This window comes from Macrobrachium nipponense, chromosome 3 (assembly GCF_015104395.2).
Source record: "Macrobrachium nipponense isolate FS-2020 chromosome 3, ASM1510439v2, whole genome shotgun sequence".
In the NCBI taxonomy this organism is placed as follows: domain Eukaryota; kingdom Metazoa; phylum Arthropoda; class Malacostraca; order Decapoda; family Palaemonidae; genus Macrobrachium; species Macrobrachium nipponense.
This window is the reverse complement of record NC_087202.1, coordinates 27896883-27917856: the sequence shown is the minus strand read 5'-3', so window position 1 is coordinate 27917856 and position 20974 is coordinate 27896883. Positions and strand designations below refer to the sequence as shown.

At 43.1% G+C, this 20974-nt stretch overlaps 1 protein-coding gene across 3 annotated transcripts in view; it reads right to left on the bottom strand.

Annotated features, from left to right (window-relative positions):
- Window positions 1-20974, bottom strand: part of LOC135221673 (uncharacterized) — a 159512-nt gene that overhangs the window by 17176 nt on the left and 121362 nt on the right. For 2 of the 3 annotated variants that reach the window (XM_064259394.1, XM_064259393.1), the window contains exons 3-4: window positions 19646-19836; window positions 19187-19337 (exon numbers count right to left, since the gene is read on the bottom strand). In XM_064259394.1, coding sequence (XP_064115464.1) covers window positions 19205-19337; window positions 19646-19836 — 324 coding nt within the window. In that variant the 3' untranslated portion in view covers window positions 19187-19204. The remainder of the gene's footprint in view (window positions 1-19186; window positions 19338-19645; window positions 19837-20974) is intronic. The other variant, XM_064259396.1, reaches the window with a different exon arrangement.

The window sequence follows — 20974 nt, the reverse complement described above, 5'->3', positions numbered from 1 at the left end:
GGATTTCGAGTTCTTCCCCAAAAGGTTATGGCCACCATTTATAGGTTATGTTAGGCTTATGGAGGCAGCTTCGATTAGGAAGGACAAGGTCTCCAAGGGGACTGTTATCCTTTCTAGCAATCAGGCTCATCAAGTATGGATATGGAGCCTAGAAGTGGATCTGCTCAAATACTAAGGTAACAGCATTTAAAGGCCCTTTCACGATGTTTTACGTCTGATGACGGGAACTCCTTACCTTTTACATAAAAGGTAGCAGGACTTACCCTTCAGGCAGTGACTCGGAAGGAGCCCCAGCTTTAGCGAGACAGATCCCACATCGTTGCTACTCCAGGTAGGGAGAATTTGTGGGAAGTTTGCCGGCTACATTCTCGGTAGGCAAGCTTAGGCCAAACTGTGCAATCAACTTGTTTAGTGAGCGCCTCTGTCAGAACACTGATCCAAGCCGAATTTGATGCTAGGACAAGTCTTGCAAGGTCTCTTAACTCTCTAGTGATGACGGAGACGGCGGCTCTGGAGTACGCTCATGAACCGCTGTTTAAGGTCATTGCGGAGTAGTTACTTTTAAGCATGCAATGTGACTCGTACGGCTTTCCGGTTACTAAGAGAAATGGCAGGAAGCATGTTCTATCCGAGGCTATGATCAGGCACGAACCCAACAAGCTTCTGGCTTCCTCAATCTGGGGTGCAGATCTCTTCCCAGCTTCGCAGTAAACGAGGTAGAACGAGGCATTATGTTTTAATCAAAGCATCAGATTGCGTTAGGGGCATTCTTTCAAAAGGAAATTAGAGTCTCCAGTTTTAGGGCTAGGAAGGGTCAAAGAAGGTACCAACCTTTCCAAGTTCCGCAACAGCATCCTGTGCTACAAGCTGTTCTAATTCAGCAAGTTCCCCAACCTTCATCTTCTAAGGCTCAGCCTCGGCAACAGCATCAATTTGTCTTCCTTTCGCCGTCGGCTAGCCAACAGGTTCCCCCACTGTATTCAGTGTCGCCTGCTTTTAACCCGGTCTATGAGAATCGGGTATTTCAACCTTTTACCAGGGTTGCAGGGCTAGAGGCCCCTTTCGTCAGCGTGGAGGAACAGGAGCCCAAGGGCGAGCTAGAGGTGCATGGTCAGAAAAGGAACCCGACCCTCATCATCTCAATGAAGTTCCTCAAATAGGAGGCAGGCTGTATCTCTTTTAACATCGTTGGGGGTTCAGCAGCTGAGCCGAAAGCATAGTATCCATCTATCAGCATCCAACCCAAGGGTTGATGGATTACTCCAGGGACCTTCTCCAGAAGGGAGCAGTCTCCGGGACAAAGAACTTGAAATTTCAGAGTCGTCTATTCAGTGTCCCAAAGAAGGGACCGACCAAAGAAGGGTGATCTTAGACTTGTCCTGTTTAAACTTGTACATTCCTTGCGACAAGTTCTAAATGCTGACCATCTCTCAGGTACAAGCCTTACTTCCCGTGGGGGCGTCACCACCTCTATAGATCTTACAGACGCCTATTATCATGTCCCGATGGCTCGGCACTTCCATCCATTCCTGGGCTTCAAACTAGGGAAAGAAGCCTATTCCTTCAAGGTGATGCCCTTCGGGCTGAATATAGCCCCAAGGGTTTTCACGAAACTGGCGGAGGTAGTGGTGCAGGAGCTAAGGTCTCAGGTTTTATTGGTGGTGGCGTACCTAAACGACTGGCTAATCTGGGAGATGGCCAAAGACAAGTATATGAAAGCCATGGACGAGGTCATATCTTTCCTGGAATATATAGGTTTCAAGATCAACAGGACCAAGTCCCGATTGGCCCCAAGAAATCCAAGTTCCAGTGGCTAGGTATCCAGGGGTTGGGCTTGGATTCACACAATCTTTCCATTCCATCAGGGCAGGGGATGCCAAGGTAACAAGCCAATTCTTAAAATGCAAAAAGGCTTCGAGGAATCAGGAGACGATCCTAGGCTCGCTCCAATTTGCCTCAGTCCACAGACGTTCTGTTGAAAGCCAAGCTCAAGGACATCAATCGAGTTTGACGTTTAAAGGCCAATGCCAAGTGTCGCGACAAGTTCGGCCGGGTACCTCTGATTCCCAAGGAACGTCTACGTCCAAGGGCAATGGCCGAAAACCTAGCCAAAGAGTTACAGTTGCAGTTCCCTCCCCCGTCCCTACTGGTACATACAGTCGCATCACTGTCAGGTTGGGGAGGTTATTCACAGCACGACAAGGTTCAGGGAACTTGGTCACCTCAGTTCCAAAAGCTTCACATCAACATCCTGGAAGCTATGGCAGTGTTTCTGACCTTAATGAAGCTCCGTCCTCCGGAGGAGACTCATATCAGATTGGCTCTCGACAGTGCGGTAGTGATACACGGTATAAACAGAGGTGGTTCAAAGTCAAGTCATGTGAACCACGTGGTGATAGCAACTTTTTCTCTAGCTGACAAGAACACCTGGCATCTATCGGCTACCCATCTGGCAGGAGTCCACAATGTAGTAGCGGACGCACTATCCCGGTCAGTCCCCCTGGAGTCAGAATGGTCACTGGACCAGGAATCCTTCAAGAGGGTTTGTAGGAAAGTTACCGGGTTGGAAGTAGATATGTTCGCTACAGGGGCAAACCACAAGCTGCCTTGTTACGTAGCCCCAAATATGGACCCTCTAGCATACACTACGGACGCCCTGAGTATAGGTTGGAACCAGTGGAGGGAGGTTTATTTATTCCCTCCAGTGAACCTTCTCCTGAAGGTGCTGCACAAGTTGAAATCCTTCAAAGGTCAGGTGGCTCTCATAGCTCCTTACTGGCCCAAGAACAATTGGTTTCCCCTTCTCCTGGAACTAGGTCTTCGTCCTCACCCTCTCCTGGACTTGAGGCTGTCGCAACAAGTTCAAACGGTGACTGTGTTCGATTCCTCAGGTCTTCACAAAACCCTATCTTTATGGATTTCATGAAGTTTGCAGGTAGGAGGGTAGGGGACATTGATCCACAGAACATTTTGTTCTTGGAGTCAGACAAAAGAGAATATACACTTCGCCAGTATGGTTCAGCAGTTAAACAATTGCCTACATTTCTCAGGGAATCAAATGTCAAAGTAATGACAATGAACGTGGCTATAACATTCTTCAGGACTTTATTCGAACAAGGCTTGCAGTTGCCACAATAACAACCACTAAATCAGCTCTGAAAAAGATTTTTCTTCTCGGGGTTGGTATAAATCTATCTGAGTCTTATTGTTTCCACCCCAATCCCAAGGGCTTATGCACACCTGCGGCTTTATTCACAGGCCGTCGTCAGTGTCATGGTTTCTTAACGATGTTCTCAGGTTAGACTCTAAAACAGACAACTTCAAATGTGATTGCCAAACCCTTTTGCGTAAGGCACTGTTTTTATTAACTCTGGCTTCAGGTGCCAGAACATCGCAGATGTCATCTTTATCTAGTGGCCAAGGGCATATAGAATTCCTTTCCTCAGGTGACGTGTTGCTTTCACCAAATAAATATTTTATGGATAAGAATAAGAACCCTTTGGTAAGGTGATCCCCATGGAAGGTTGTTCCGATTCCGCAACATCCTTCTTTATGTCCTGTTAAAACTCCTAAGGACTATTTATCTAGAACATCTACCTTTTCCGAAGGCCCCCCTCCCCCCCTTTTCATGTGGGGCGGTGGTGATACCATATCTCTAAAGGGCATTGCGCAGCAGTTTTTGTATTTTACCAAGAAAGTCAGCCCCAGGGTCCTTTCCCAAAGCGTGTGGTATTCGGTCTATAACAACTTCTGTAAATTTCTTCAAATATATGAACTTTGATGATCTGAAGAAGTATACTGGTTGGAAGTCGCACTGGGTTTTCCAAAGCATTACCTTAAGTCTTTGGAGGATCTTAAATATCATGCAATAGCTGTAGGGAGGTCAGTGTCTCCTGCTACAACATCAATATAGTACTGTCCTTGTGTCTTATGAATATTTTCCATTATGCCAGCATTATTAACATTCTACCTACCGCAGCACATTTCTTTGTTATTTGACTTGGTGTATGGTGTTAATTTATACAATTTAATATTCTATTTCGTTTCAGGGTGATGTAGCTTGGTGTTTCTCTGGTACAATTTCACGGGAGCGACATGGCTGAGCCCAGAAAAGGGATTTTGACGTAGGAAAAATCTATTTCTGGGCGAGGAAGCCGTGTCGCCCAGTGAAATCCCCCCCTGGTTTTTTCCCCCCCCTTGCAGTGCACCAAGCTTCATTGCTATCGATAAGTATGACGTCACAGACGCCTTCAACGGGGTAGCTAGGTGTGACTATGGGTCGGCTCCCCGTATTTAGGGTCTTTTGATGAGGAAAAGGCTAATTGGAGGGGTTGCTGTGGTAGTGTTTAACACTCGCCCCAGTTTTATACCGACACCTTTTATATAGGTGAGCGAGTCAGAAGCTTCTGACATGTCCAATTTAGCAGTTCTCAGGTATTATAGCAATATTTTACTAGAAATAGTGCTAAAGCAGACATATTTCACTGGGCGACACGGCTTCCTCGCCCAGAAATAGATTTTTCCTACGTCAAAATCCCTTTTTCGGGATAAATCGCCCTGGTGTCACAAAACCGAAGGTCAGAGGCGAAAATCATATGCGGTTTGGAGATGTCCCAAGTCACCTTATTAAGTGGGATGAATATCAAAAGTCCTGTCCTTAAAGAATGGCATTAGCCGGCCGGCCCCCCCTTAAGAGAATATATGAGAGGGTGGGAGAGTCGCACACCAGGCTGCGAAGTCCTCTGAATGCCTGGGAGAGGACTGGCTATTGGAAGCTTGGAAGCAAGAGGTTGTTTATGATGCTTTGACTGTCTAGGCACTAGCATAGGGTGTTCAATATTAATACTAATTAAGAAAAAATAAGTAACTTTTCTTGAATCCGATGACCATTGAGCACCACTCACTAGACACCTTTCGAGTAGCATCCAGTCAAAAATCTATAAACGCATCACAAGTTCAATCAAGGGGGAAAACCCCCCATCAGACCCTTTAGTCGCATCAGCTGAGTCACGAGTCGAACATCAACTGTGAGGAGTCGCACAAACATGACTGCAATGGGATGAGGCTTCATCGACTGAAGAATACCTCTTCAGAGGTCAAGAGAACAAAGAATCACTCCATCAACATGATCCACGAGGTTACAAACCGCTGGAATAGGACGACAATTGTGCACGTAAAGATATGCCTTTCCAGTGGCATTCTGTCAAAACCTATAAGGCATGTCTGCCAATACCTTGGAGAAGCTACAGGTTTGAAAGAGGGGGCAACCCCCTTAGACTCCCTTTGACTACCAGTATGTCTTCTTCTGGTACGGAGGAGCAGGACAGTGACTTTAGGTCTAAGGGATCTGAGGGGCTAGATAGTCACCTCCTCTAACACACATCCAGAAAAGACGCCTTTCCAGCTTGCTGTCTGTCGACACCTGGGACTGACAACAGGTTTGGCTGAGGGGGCAACTACTTGTATGTAACCCCCTGACCTCCCTTGGAACTCCAGTATGTCTTCTCCCCTGAAGCAGGGGAGTGGGACAGTGACCTTTGTCTAGGAGAATCAAGGGACAAGTAGCCACCTCCTATAATTCAGTTACATTGATAAATTCATGATAATCAAAATACAATACAGCCAAAGGCATGGGAAGGAAGTGATAGAGCCAGAAGCAAGAGCAAATGACTAATATAGGAGGGGTAGTAGTGGGGAACTGGTGTTGTTTGGGAGGTGGGAGAATTGGTAATCTCGGTTTACTGATTACTTTTGTGAAAATAATCTATCCGTAATTGATTACTAACTACATACTTTATATATTACTAAGGGAAATTCTGGCATTTAGGCCTGAAAACATTCGTAATGTATAAATAACATTAGCATTTCATATACATGCAGTCCCTGGTTATCAGCGGGCATGGTTAATGGTGATCTGGTTTTATGGCGCTTAATTGTATTAGTGCCATAAAAATCAGAAGCTGCCCATTGACTGGTCATCAGGACAACAGTAGTGATCTAACAGAAGGAACAGCAGAGGGGAACACACACACACACACACTAGTGTCACAGGTGGACTCACTAAGGTTAGGATAACCAACAGTGAGATATCCAATTATCTACTACTATGTCCTATGACTGCACACTGTCAACCTGAAGAAGAAATTAAAGATTAAATTAATAAAAGGAGAGATTTCTCGTTCTGAAGGGTACTGCCCTTCGAAGCTGGAGGAGACCCCTGAGAATATGTCAGCCAATCGCCAACACCAGCAACTCCCCCCTCCTCCTCAAAGAGGGCGAAGAAGGAAAGAATATTGGGAGAGAAAACTGAGGGTGAAGGCTCTTCAGTTTTCTTCCTGGTAAACTCTCAGACAGCGCAAGCGGTAAGAGTAGCATAACAAACAAATATATTGTCACGCCCTTATCTAAGGAAGGATGTGATGGGGGAGAATGTTACGCCCTTGGCCGCCAACCCTGGGACACACACACTAGTGGAAAGTGGTCTGCAAGCCTATCACAAATCATGGGTTTGTAATTAACCCTCTTACGCCGAAGTCCTAAAAACCAAAACGTCTCCTGTATGCCGAGGCAGGTTTGGAGTGAGCGCGGAAGCGGAAAAAATAATCTTTTAAAAAAATCACAGCGCGCTTAGTTTTCAAGATTAAGAGTTCATTTTAGCTCCTTTTTTTGTCATTGCCTGAAGTTTAGTATGCCAACCATCAGAATGAAAAAAAAATCATTATCATATATAAATAATGCGATACATGGTAGCGACAAAAAAAAATTCATCACCTACTAATTGTATTCAAATCGAGCTGTGCAAAGAAAAAAACGGTTAAAGCTAACGAGTTACTTTTTTATTGTTGTATTATACACTAAATTGCGATTATTTTGATATATAACACATTGTAAAACTATCAAAGCAACACAGAAAAAATATTATCACAAAATGATGCATGAATTCGTAACACGCGGACGTAAAAAAAATGTTTTTTTTCAGAATATTGTTCTAGAGACTTCCAATTTGTTTCAAAATGAAGAAAAATGATTGAATATTACGATACTGTAAAGAGTTTTGGCTTAGAATTGCAGTTTTCGACCATTTTCGGACGAGTTAAAGTTGACCGAATGTTGAAATTTTTCATATATATTTTTTTTATATGCAACTATTGCAAAAATGAGAAAATCTCAACAAACCTTCACATATTTTTGTTTGTATTCTTCATGAATTTGCGCAAATTTTCATATATGAAACTCTATAAAACGCCTAATATGAAAAGGAGCAAATATTAGGAGAATGAGACGTACACATTTCGGAGATTTGCGGCCGCGAATCGGCGTGCGGAGGGAAAGAAAGTTTTTTTTTAAATTCACCATAAATCTAAATATTGTGCTAGACACTTCGAATTTGTTTCAAAATGAAGATAAATGACTGTATATTACTAGATTGTAAGAGTTTTAGCTTACAATTGCGTTTTTTTACTATTTCGGTAGAGTCAAAGTTGACCGAACGTAATTTTTTTCTATTTATCGTGATTTATATGAAAATATTTCAAAAAAGAGAAAAGCTACAACCTTCAATCATTTTTAGTTGTATTCTACATAAAATTGCGCACATTTTCATATATATAAAACTTTATGTAACGGCTACTTTTAAATGGTGCAAACATTTCGACAATCGCAAGAAAAAATTTCTGATTTTTTTTCGGAAGAGTTACCGCGCGGACGTAAGGAAAATGTTTTTTTTTTTCATAAATTCACCATAAATCAAAATATTGTGCTAGAGACTTCACAATTTGTTGCAAAAATTAAGGTAAATGATTGAATATTACTAGAATATAAGAGTTTTAGCTTACAATTGCATTTTTTCGACCATTTCGGTAGAGTCAAAGTTGACCGAAGGTTGAAATTTTTGCACTTATCGTTATTTATATGAAAATATTTCAAAACTGATAAAAGCTACAACCATGGGTTGTTTTTAGTTGTATTGTGCATGAAATTAGGACAATCGCACAAAAAAAATTTATCGGAAAAGTTACTGCGCGGACATAAGGAAAAAGTTTTTTCATAAATTCACCATAAATCTCTAGCACTATTGTGCTAGAGACGTCCAATTTGTTTCAAAATGAAGGCAAATGATCGAATATTACTAGAATATAAGAGATTTAACTTACAATTTCGTTTTTCTACCATTTCGGTAGAGTCAAAGTTGACCGAAGGTTGAAATTTTAGCACTTATCGTTATTTATATGAAAATATTTCAAAACTGATAAAAGCTACAATCATTAGTATTTTTTTGTTGTATTCTACATAAAATTGCACACATTTTCATATATAATACTTCATGTAACGGATAATTTAAAACGGTGCAAAAATTATGTCAAAGTGACAAAATAATTTTTTGAGATGTGTCACTGATACTTTTTAAGTGCGATGAACAAAGAAATTCGCGCTTGCGCGCCTGCGTAACGATTGTAAACAAAACAACGCCTTGATCCGAGAACTCCAGCATCCCCCAAGCGCGTGATTCAAAAGTTTTCGGCTGGTATGCCTATAAGTATTTTTCCGCGAATTTAAAAAAAAACTTTTTTGAGTCGACGTATAATACGTCCAATCAGCATACGGGAGACATTTTGACTCGACGTTTAATATGTCCAATCGGCGTAAGAGGGTTAATATACCAAACACAGTATATCAAAATATATTCAGAAACAATAAAAAAAAAAGATCCCACAGGGAAAAAACAAGTTTAACAACAGTCAGGGAAGAGCTCACAAAAACACGTCTGCAAAAACAAAGTGGAATGTTTACATCTGGGCAGGTAGTTACTGCCTAACCAACTTGCTCAAGAGTTTTAATGGCTGAATTCCAGCGTCTCCGTAAACAATTCCTAATGTAAAGGCCCAAGGGCTTGTATATTGTATAGGAACAAATTAGGTTTCTTATATACTTACCAAGTAATTACAGAATCACTGCCTGTCTTCCTCCCCTCAGATGGGCATAAGGGCACAAACAGAATGAGATTGTCTAATCATTCCCAGTACTCTCCCATTAGTGTGCGGGGCTTGTCACCTACTATAGCTATGTAAATACTTTGTAAGAATATACGAACCCTTACTTTTATTATGAAATTATAATTTTTTCTAACAGAACCCTGAGGTCTTTACCTTAATGGCTCACCTCAAGCCATCCCTCATTTAGTTTCCCTGGGCTGGAAGATCAATGATGCATCAGAGGATAACTTTGGGGCAAATGAGGTAATGCTCTGCCCCCTCGCTGACCCAATTGGATGACGCATGTATTACACCACCATACCTTGATTGTATTACATTTTAAATTCTCATAACTGGTTTCTAGCTAAGCACAGGAGAAACTCCCAATGTAAAGACCTCAGGTTTGTATGTTAGGAAAATACAAATCTATAAAAAATTTGTGATATGTACTACTTTGGACGACTAAGAATATTACAAGATATAAAAATCAAGGAACTTATACTTGGAACTGATCCATCAAGCCAAAGCCGTAATATTTTATGACTTCACAATAGTTAAACCAATTTAAAACACCATAATCCATGTTTTCAAGCAACTTCTATTGATTAAATATCTGATAATGCCTTTCCAAAAACATTTCGAAAGTTTAAAAAAGCACACTGTTAAGAGCTAAATAATAATTATTGGAGTAACAAGCTGCCCTTCTAGAGAGGTTTCCGCAGTAAAAATAAAAAAGTAAATAATCAGATTACACAACATGGCAAAAATCACAATTTTTGAAAGTAAATTGTGTTTTTCCTAATTATACAAACCTGAGGTCCTTTACTATAGAAAATTAGTTCCTTGTTGGACAGGTAGTTTTCGTGCTTGCTTACCAATCTGTGTCCGAAGTTTGATTCTCCGCTCAGCCAACAAGGAATCTGAGAAAATTTTGTTTCTGGTGATAAAAATTCATTTCTCGATATAATGTGGTTTGGATCCCACAATAAGCTGCAGGTCCCGTTGCTACGAAACCAACTGGTTTCTAGCCATGTAAAAAATATCTAATCCTTCGGGCCAGCCATTGGAGCTGTTAATCAGCTCAGTGGTCTGGTTAAACTAAGGTATACTATAGGAATTACTTTGTGGCGTAGCTGGAATGGTGTTTTAATTTCTTGAACAAGGTGGTTAGGCAATGACTACCACCCGTAGACTTGGAGACCCGCCTGCCCAGACATAAACACTCCAATTACTTTTGGCCATGTTTCAGAATGAGGGGTGCCTAAGGTGGGCAATTAGTGTAAAGGACCTCATGGTTTATATAGTTAGGAAAAATACAATTTACTTTTTAAAAAATGATATTGTTAGACTACAATAAAGTTTTGTACATACTTACCTGGCAGATATATACGTACTTAGCTATAGTCTCCGACGTTCCCGACAGAATTTCAAATCTCGCGCACACGCGACAGGTAGGTCAGGTGGTCATACCTTACCCGCCGCTGGGTGGTGGCGGGGGTGTATGAACCAATCTACCTCTCCAGCCAGATTTTCTCTTCCACCTGTCTCCTGAGGGGAGGCTGGGTGGGCCATTAGACGTATATATCTGCCAGGTAAGTATGTACAAAACTTTATTGTAGTTTAACAATATCATTTTTGTACATGAACTTCCCTGCCAGATATATACTTAGCTGATTGGCACCCTTGGTGGAGGGTAAGAGACAGCTAAAGTAATAAGGAGAGATAGGAAACAACTGATGTTGTAGTATATAAAAATAACCTTGGTTCTTACCTGTTCAGGCAGAAGACTTCATTGATACTGTCTCTGAGTCTGCATTGCCTGGAGAGCTACAGCTAGGACGTGACCTGATGCTGAAAGACTCTCGGATCTACCACTGGGATATCTGATCCCTTTGTGTGGTAGAATCCAAGTCGGATCCTGTTAAAGGGAACTCGTCCGTTAGCTTAACAGGTCCTAACCACTACCATTGCAAGGAGCCACACTCATCAGACCACCTAACCAGACAACTAAAGGTTAGTAATTACAACCTAAAGAGAGATGCCTTCCTGCATCCTCTTTAAGGCACCCACAAAAAACAAACACAAGACTAAGGGAAAAAATAGGGATACTACTAAAAAGGATGAGTCCAGCTCCCTGCCCCAGCCACCGAATCCGCCGATACATACGGACGGGCCCAAGGCGAAGCATTTTTCGTAAGTGATTCTCACATCACGTAAGTAGTGGTTCGCGAAAACTGACTGACATCTCCAGAAAGTTGTCTCCATCAGGTTCCGCACGGACATATTCTTGTTGAAAGTAAGAGAAGTTGCTATGGCTCTTACTTCGTGGGCTTTCACTTTAAGAAGCCTAAGATGTTCTTCCCTGCAGAACCGTGTGTTCTTTATGAGACTTCTTAAGAAGAAGGACAATGCGTTCTTTGACAAGGGATGAGTAGGGTCTTTTACTGAACACCCACAGGACCTCTCGATTGGCTTTCAGTTGCTCTTTTCTTCTAAGGTAGTATTTTACCATTCTCACTGGGCAAAGAGTTCTCTCGGGTTCTTCTCCTACCAGCGAAGATAACCCACGAATCTCGAAGTTCCTGGGCCATGGATTTGATGGGTTTTCATTCTTCGCAAGAAACCCACGAAGGAAAGAGCAAATGAGAGAGTCCTCCTTAAAACCCACATTACCATCAATCGCTTGAAGCTCACTCACCCTTTTGCGGAAGCTTAGAGCCATCAAAAAACAGTGTCTTCCTAGTAAGGTCTCTGAATGAGGCTGAATTAGGGGGTTCAAATCTAGAGGACCCAAGGAATTGAAGGACCACATCCAAATTCCAGCTAGGCGTCTTAGGAAACTGTATTTTCACTGTATCAAAAGACCTAATAAGGTCATGTAGGTCCTTATCCTCCAATAAATTGAGGCCTCTGTGTCTAAAGACATTCGCCAACATGCTGCGATAACCTTTAATCGTTGAAACGACTAGACCACATTCTTGTCTTAGGAATAAAAAGAAGTCTGCAATCTGGGTCACAGAGGTACTGGAAGAGGAAACGTTATTTCTCTTGCAACCATCTTCTGAAGACATCCCACTTCGACTGGTACACTCGTAAGGTGGGAAGACCTCCTAGCTCTAGCGATTGCCTTAGCAGCTGATGACGAAAAGCCTTTCGCTCTGACCAGTTTCTGGACAGTCTGAAGCCAGTCAGACTGAGAGCGGGGAGGTTTTTGTGGTACCTGTCGAAGTAGATCGCTCCTTAGAGGAAGCGATCTAGGAAGATCCACCAGCCATTCCAGCACCTCTGTGAACCATTCTTGTGCTGGCCAAAAGGGAGCTATCATGTACACCTCCTCGTGAATCTGACTCTGCGAACTTTTTTAAAGTCACCCCACCCCAGAAATCTTGAGGGGGGAAACTCGTATACGTCGAGTCCTTTCCAATCGAGTAGAAGAGCGTCTATCCCTATTGCCCCTGGATCTGAGATGGGCGAGCAATAAAGATCCAGTCTTTTGTTCTTTGAAGTTGCAAACAGGTCTAAGTGAGCCCTGCCCCACAACTTCTAAAGGCTCTGGCAAACATCTTGGTGCAGAGTCCACTCTGTGGGAAGGACCTGATCTTTCCTGCTGAGGAGATCTGCCCTTACATTCCTCTCTCCCTGTACGAATCTGGTGAGAAGTTTGATCCCCCTTTCTTCTGCCCACAGAAGAAGATCTCTTGCTGTTTCGTACAGAGAGAAGGAATGCGCCCCCCCCTGTTTCCTGATGTATGCCAGAGCCGTGGTGTTGTCCGAGTTTATCTGCACAACTGCTCCTGTCACATCGGACTCGAACTCTTTCAGAGCAAGCCACACGGCTATTAGTTCCTTCCTGTTGATGTGCCAGGAAAACTGGTCTCCCATCCAGGTTCCTGACACCTCCTTGGTTCCCAGAGTCGCCCCCCAACCTGTTTCCGACGCATCGGAGAACAACACCAGGTTGGGGTTCTGGGATTGAAGAGACAGTCCCTGCGAGAACTTGTTGGGATCTGCCCACCATGTTAAATCCTTCTTGATTTGATGTGAAATGGACAGGGAGAACGTCAAATCCTGAGAAGGACGACTCCAATTCCGATGAAGAAAGAATTGGAGCGGTCTCAGGTGCAACCTTCCTAGGGAAACAAATTGCTCCAGTGAGGAGAGCGTCCCCAGCAGACTCATCCACTCCCTCACTGTAAATACTTCTTTCCCTAAGAAGGTTGTTACTTTCTCGAGTCCCCGGGCTATCCTCTCCTGCGACGGAAAAGCCCGAAAACTCAGAGAGTTCATCTGGATCCCCAGATAAACACACTCTTGAGTGGGAATCAAACTTGACTTCTGTAGATTGACCAGGAGTCCTAAGGAATACGTCAAATCCAGGGTTTTCTTCAAGTCCTTCAGACAACGATCTCTGGAATTGGCCCTTATAAGCCAATCGTCGAGGTAGAGCGATATCCTCACCCCTTCTAGATGAAGCCATTGTGTTACATTTCTCATGATGGCCGCAAAGACTTGGGGGGCCGTCGAGAGGCCAAAGCACAGGGCCCTGAATTGGAAAATTCTCCCCCCCCATCATGAATCTGAGAAACTTCCTCGAGGAAGGATGGATTGGTACGTGGAAGTAAGCGTCCTGTAAGTCCAAGGACACCATCCAGTCCCCTGGACGGAGAGCTGCTAACACCGAAGCAGTGGTCTCCATCGTGAACTTCTTCTTTTCGACGAAGAAGTTCAGGGCGCTTACGTCCAACACCGGTCTCCATCCCCCTGAGGATTTCGGAACTAGGAAAAGGCGGTTGTAAAAGCCTGCAGAATGATGATCTGCCACTAGTTCGATCGCCTCCTTTTCCAGCATCTGATCTACTGCTAGTTGGAGGGCCTGATTCATGATGGGGTCCCTGTATCTGGCCGTCAACTCCCTCGGGGTAGTCGTCAAGGGAGGCCTCGAAGAGAACGGAATGAGGTAGCCCTTCCTCACTATTGAAAGGGTCCAGGAATCTGCGCCTTTCTGGGCCCAGACTTCTGCAAACTGTAAAAGCCTGGCGCCTACAGTTGTCTGAAGGACTTGAGTCTTACTTGGGAGGTTTGACTGACTTTGCAAAAGTCCTCCCTCTTCTATTTGGTTTACGACCTCTGAACGAAGAGGATCTAGAGGTAGAAGCCCCTCGAAAGGGTTCCTGAGAGGTGGACTTCGCTTTCTTCGTCTTAGTCGGGAAGGAAGGACGAGGCTTCCTTGCAGACTGTGCTAGAAGGTCCTGCGTAGCTTTGGCAGAGAGAGCCTTCGATATGTCTTGAATAAGATGTTTAGGAAACAGCTGCGCAGAGAGAGGAGCAAACAGTAAAGACGATCTCTGTGCATGTGAGACAGACTTAGTTATAAAGGAGCAAAATACTGATCTTTTCTTCAAGACCCCTGCCCCAAACAGTGAAGCGATTTCACTGGCTCCATCCCTCACCGATTTATCCATACAGGATAAAACACAATTCAAATCCTCCGGAGAAAAAGGGTCTGGTCCTTGAGTTTTCTTGGCTAGGACTCCAAAGGACCAATCGAGAAAGTTGAACACTTCCAACACTCTAAAAATGCCCTTTAGAATGTGATCCATTTCGTTCATAGCCCACGTAGTTTTGGCCGAGTTCAGAGCTGATCTTCTAGTGGCATCTACCAGGGCCGAAAAATCTGCGTCAGCTGAGGACGGAAGGCCCAGTCCCAAGGGCTCTCCTGTCTCATACCAAAATCTGGTCCGTCCGGAAAGCTTCGACGGAGGGAAGGCAAACATAGTTTTCCCCGCTTCCTCTTTGGTTCGCATCCATGAACCGAAACTCTTGAGCGCTTTTTTCATAGATAGAGTCGGTTTCATTCTCACACACGAAGACCCTTTCGTTGCCTTCGCCGTGGAGAACAACGAGTGTGGAGAAGGAGGAGCAGTAGGGCTCAGCGACTCCCCAAACTCCTGAAGGAGAAGCTCTGTGAGCTTCTTGTACGAAGAAACTGCTGCCGATGTATTCGTTTCTTCCTCAGAGCCTTCCTTGTCTTCTTGAAGAGGAGAACGAGGAGGATCCTTAGATGAATTCCTTGCTGGGGTACAGTGCGATGTTGGAGACAAACATCTTGAATGAGGAGAAGAGTCCAAAGGAGAGCGGCGTACAGGAGAGCGACGAGTCGAAACTGAAGGACGCTTGTCCGAAAATTCTTGTCTCATCACGCAGTCCTTCCTAGAAGAAGACGAAATCTTAACAGCAAAAGAGGAAGGACTCCCGTCACCACGTCTATCCACAGGGAGCTTATGAGAGGGAGAGCGCCTACTATAATCCTGGCACCGATCGTGAGGAGAGCAGCTGCTAGGAGCCGAGCGCCTATCAGTCACAGGGCGCTTGGGGGAATCCTGGCGCCTACCAAGCGGAGAAATGTTGCTAAGAGTAGAGGGCCTGTCAGGAGCAGGGGCGCTTGAGAGGCTCTTGATGCCTACGAAGCGGAGAGCGGCTGCTATGCTTCGAGCGCTTAAATGGAACAGGGCGTTCGGCAAGATCTTGGTCCTTACCAAGGGGAGAACGTCCAAGCGCCTAACCGAGGAAGGGCGCTTGAGGCGTTCTTGACTTCTAGCAAGAGGGGACCAGTCAGGAGTAGGGAGCCTCGAGAACGAAGAGCGCCTACTAGGAGAACGAAGCAGTCGAGGTTCAAGGCGCCTCTCTCCAGGAGAACAGCTACTAAGAGGACGCCTACCAGGCGCAGGGCTCCTACTAGACTCTTGATGTCTTACAGGCGAGGAGCGAACTCCATGTGAAGAGCGCCTACTAGTCACGGGTTCCGAAGTACGATAACAGTAGTCGGAAGGAGAAGCGTGCCTACTCTCAGAAGGGCATTCCCTAGGCTCTCGGAGAAGACGAGGAGAGGAACGACGAGACGGAGACGACGAAATAAGCCTTCCTTGACCTGAGCGACTCTCTCCTCTTGAACGAACTCTAGAGGAAGGAGAAACAGACGGGGCGGAGCGTCTACCGGAGGCAGGAATCTGATCTGGGGAAATACCTTCGTAATCCATTAAGCGCCTATCCGACGATTGGCGCCTCGACACCTCAGAAAGAGAGCCAGGGGAGTGGTGCCACTCGTGAAATCCTACGATGTGTTGAAGCATCCTCAAAAGAAGGAGATCGCCGATTACGAGGAGAGCGGTCCTTCGACGTAAAGCGCCTCGATCTCTTAATAGGGAGAGAAACATCCTTCCTTCTACGGGATCTCGATGCTAAGGAGTCCGCCAAGGCCGAGATCTGAGCTTGTAGGCCCGCCAGCACTCGAGTCGGTGAGTCAACAGGATCTTCTTCCAAAGCAAGCTCAGAGCGAGGAGCGGGAGAAGAAGGGCGATCACAGGATCTCCTAGGCTTCTTTGCTTGCAAGGAAGCTACTTCAGAAAAGTCTTCTGGGCTGGACGCTAAAGTACTGAAGGGAGCCTCCGAAGCCCTCTTCAACCGGCGTGAAGCCTCCTTAGAGTTCCAACCACGCTTCGGCAAAGGAGAAGACGACGAGAAACACTGGCGAAGTATCTCCTTCTTCTTACGATCCAAGGCAGCCTGGGAGCGAACTTCAGGATCTGCCGAGGGGACGCCTGACCGGTGGGGGCTCTCCCTAGCCCTCCTGTGGCTTTCGACTTTCCTCCTCCCTTGGAACTGGGAGTCTGGAAGAGGTCTAGGCCTGGAGGCACTAAGGAGCCGGTCAGACGCACCCTCCACATCACTGGGGACACTGCACTTATCATCACTGGCACTCTTACCATGATCAGTTCGAAGAGTCTAGTCTTCCTTAGAACGCAAGGAAGCCTTTGAGGCCGCCGCCTCTGAAGACGAATCTACGGCTTCGGCGCGGGGAGCAGGGGCTGAGACCTGGGAGGAAGATTCTAAAACTACATTAATGTTAGTTTCGTTCTCACTCACTCTCGACCTGCTCGAACTCCTGGAAGAAGCCTTACGCACTCTATCTCTTTCAAGTTTCCTAATATAAGAAGAAAGAGCCTTATATTCATCTTCGTTCAAAACCTCACATTCTTGACACGGGTTACTAAACGAACATTCATTCCCCCTACATTTAACACAGATGGTGTGAGGGTCAACCGCAGCTTTCGGTAACCTCACCTTACATCCATCAGTCAAACATACTCTAAACAAAACCGGAGTTTTGGGAACAGAATCAAGAGCAGACATTCTACAAGAAAATCCAGCGCAAGTCAATAATGGTCCACAATAAGCGTATGCCAAGCCAAAATAGAGCGAATACGTTACCAAAAAAGTCCAAATCAATCTCCAGGCAAGCGAGAATCGAAGAATCTATCGGAAGGAAACAACAACAGTTGTTATCGTTTCAAGCGACAGAGAAAATCTGGCTGGAGAGGTAGATTGGTTCATACACCCGCCACCCAGCGGCGGGTAAGGTAGACCACCTGACCTACCTGTCGCATGTGCCGCGAGACTTGAAATTCTGTCGGGAACGTCGGAGACTATAGCTAAGTATATACCTGGCAGGGAAGTTCATGTACAAAATTGTGATTTGTTCCTATATGATATACAAACCCTGGGTCCTTTACAATAGGAAGACTCACTGGTTGGAGGGAGGAATCTTGAGTTGAGTCCCTAGAACTGACTACAGTTCAGCAAACCTGGGCAATTCCCCCCCCCTGGTCAAAAGCCTAAGTCCATCTAACTGAATCTAAAACACAAACATTCAATCAGCAAACATAAACATTAGATGAGACTATCTAATCCTACAATCAAAGCCACAAACCATCAAATATACAATCATCTCGTATTCAACCACTAGTATTAAATCACGGCAGTACAGGCTACGAGCATCAAAGCTTAAATCCACGTTCTAGTAAACCATTACTATAATACTAACATTGTCTCTCAAAATCATTTTTCCTGACCAATTATCAAAGGCTTTTTGGAAAAATATTGTCAGTCCATTAAGCAACTGATGTCAAGTAAGGCAGATTTCAAGTGCTTTAGAGCTTACCAGTTTCTTCAACTGTCCAGTGGGGGTAGACTTGCTGCATGATCTTGGGAGAAATTACTTGGTCTTGAACATGCTTAGGAAGCCATTGGTTTTTGATGCACAAGTTATATACTAAGTAAATGGTGATTGTCTCTTTCAAAAAAATAAAAAGAGGCATCATTAATATTTAAAACAGGCACTTCTTAATGCTGGGAACTAATGCTTGGTCCATGGTGTCTGGTGGAAGACTGCTAAAACACACTTCATACCGACCAAACAAGACTTGAGTTTTGCTTTGCTTGTTACTGGGTCGCTCCAACTTCAGTTTTGCTTTGCTTGTTACTTGGTTGCTCCAACTATCAATTCCCACCAACAAGACACCAATTGTTTTACGTTTTGAACCTTACCAAATTACAAAAATATAATTATATATTTTCCAATGTAAGTTATTCATTAAATCTCCATGAATCAAATGACTTTCACCATTCAAAGATGAAACTGAAATACTTTTTTTGTGCTTTGAAAGATGCCACAATATGATAGTAATGGGTTTGGTCTGTTTTATTGTTATTCATAACTACATATAATCTACCATTTCCTAAAAAAAGGTAAATATTCACTAACAAGAGAGGTTGTTTTTGATCTGGTGATAGTATCAGCTACCTTGGCTGCTTCAGCAGCATCCTCATTTCTATTTATGTCCACATGAGCAGTAATCATTCAAGAAAACAAATCAGTTTTGTTTACCAGACAATACTTCCATTTTCACAGTAGAACAGTACAATTACTGACCTAAATATGTTGTGTACAATTATTAATGTTTTCATTACATAAATTATATAAAGCTGGTGTAAACATTGAAATACGCTGGATTACTGCAACATATTTCAACACTTACACTGGCTTTATATAACTTGTGTATTGAAAATATTACTACTTGTCCAAGACTACTTTTAGGACAGATATTGCATAGGTCTCTCTTCTACCGTTTACTTTCAATCATTGAAGCTTGCCAACTTCTTTGCTGATGTACCATTTTACCATGAAAATACAAGTACTTATTGTTTGGTAAAGAGAACTGATTTGTTTTCGTATGTGATAAGGTAGAAAATCCTATAACTGATGAAAATTTACTGGAGGTAAAATATATCCTAAATTTACCATACTCAAGGTAATGTAATAAACAATGAAAAGCATCCTTAGTATAATCTACAAAAACTTTGTAAATACTGCATACCTAGAAAAAGCTGCAGGTCTAATGGGCTGCAGAACGAACATAGAGCAGAACTGCTTTAACAAACATCAGCCCACTACCATGGGTGAGCAAATTGAATTTAATAAGCCAATCAACATGTGCCAAATTGTCCAGCATTTGATCTAAAACTTCACTGAAAAAAAGATGAATGGAAATTATATGAATAATCTTTGCTTTACAAAAAATTTTATAGTCTCTAGTCAAATGTACGAAAATAATTTGTCAAGGCAAGTCAGAAGTTTTATTGAAAGTTTTGATGGCTAAATTAAAGTGAAATTTTGTTTGTGATTAACTCCTCAAGAACATAAATGAATTTCACTGTAACTAGTTCTACCTCACAAACTTAAATTCTTATACTAACCTATATTGCATATCTATCTACTTTGCTAATGCTGAAATTCATAAATTATTGACTGTTTAGTGAATGAAACCAAGATTTACCTGATACTCCCAATGTTATTCACTCCTTTGCAGAGTTGTTCTATCAAATTGCTTGCAAACAAAAACCGTTGGAAATCTTTTGCTAGGTCTGCAGCTTCACCTTCAACAATATTAGTGAATGTACTAAGAGTAGTTTTTCTTTGTGAAGGTGTTCTGAACTTAACTGGCAGGGCATCATGTGTGCGAGGGAACTGCAATTACAATGTGGTTTATAAGAAAAATGCCAAACTGATTCTACTGCAATATTTATTTCTTGCCTTACAAAAAATTATGAAAAGGAAAGTTTTGGTAGAGTTCAATATGAATTTACTAATAAATACTTTTGATAGCATAGTCGCTGTCTCGTCCTCAAGAATTACCCTTCCATGGTCTATCCACAGCTCCATGGTGACCAGACTAATGTCAAAGAAATCTCTTTTAGCTGGTCTTGTGGCCGGTTATTGTGCCGTAATGATAAACGATATAACACGTGATAGAGTATAAATGGACTCTGTAAGAGGGCACTTTCTCTTATCCTAGGCAAATGCCTGCCAAAACCCACTTTACTTACGTCAAAACCAGCAGGAAGAAGTGGTTATGCACATGCAACGTCATATTATTAACATGCAACCAAAAACGGACCAAGAAGCCATTCCTTTTCTGGTCGGTAAACAAGCCAGTGCTCCAAAAATTTAGTTCTTCATTACCATGGATCCTGGAAACATCTAAGTTGATGAAAGCTAAGTGCATAATTTTAAGTTCAAGTTAAAAATTAATTTAGACTGTGGAACAATGATTTTATTGTTCGTGAAAAGCAGTAAACCTGCATTTTTGCCAGCACATGTCAGAGCTACGCCCGATTATGATCGTTATTTGTAGGGCAAATTGTTTTGAAGAATTTATCATTCTATTTGGGAGTTTTATATAAAGAAATGTTTCACAATTATTAATAATAATATAATAATAATACTATAGATAATCCCTTTAGATAATGATGTCAGCAATAGCCTACAATCTACATTGGTTCTCTGAGAATAAGTTAGTTAGGCTGTAGTAGATATTGTCTGTAGCCTATAACCTAGGATTATATATTCTTTAGGGTGAATAAAAACAGACCTCTCTGAGGAGTGTTGTGGTAAAAACTCAACAGAATTGTGCAGAGTACTCTTTTGGAAAAAAAGGGAATTTCCCCTTACCCAACTCAAAAAGGCTTACTTATAAAGGTAAGCCTTCAGTCACCCCAAAAGTTTTTTCCTCAAAGACAGGTAGGTGGTCAGAAGGGAAAACACCTCACAAAGGAACAAAAACAACAACAGCAAAGAAATAGTTTTCAGAAGGTCCAAATACCCT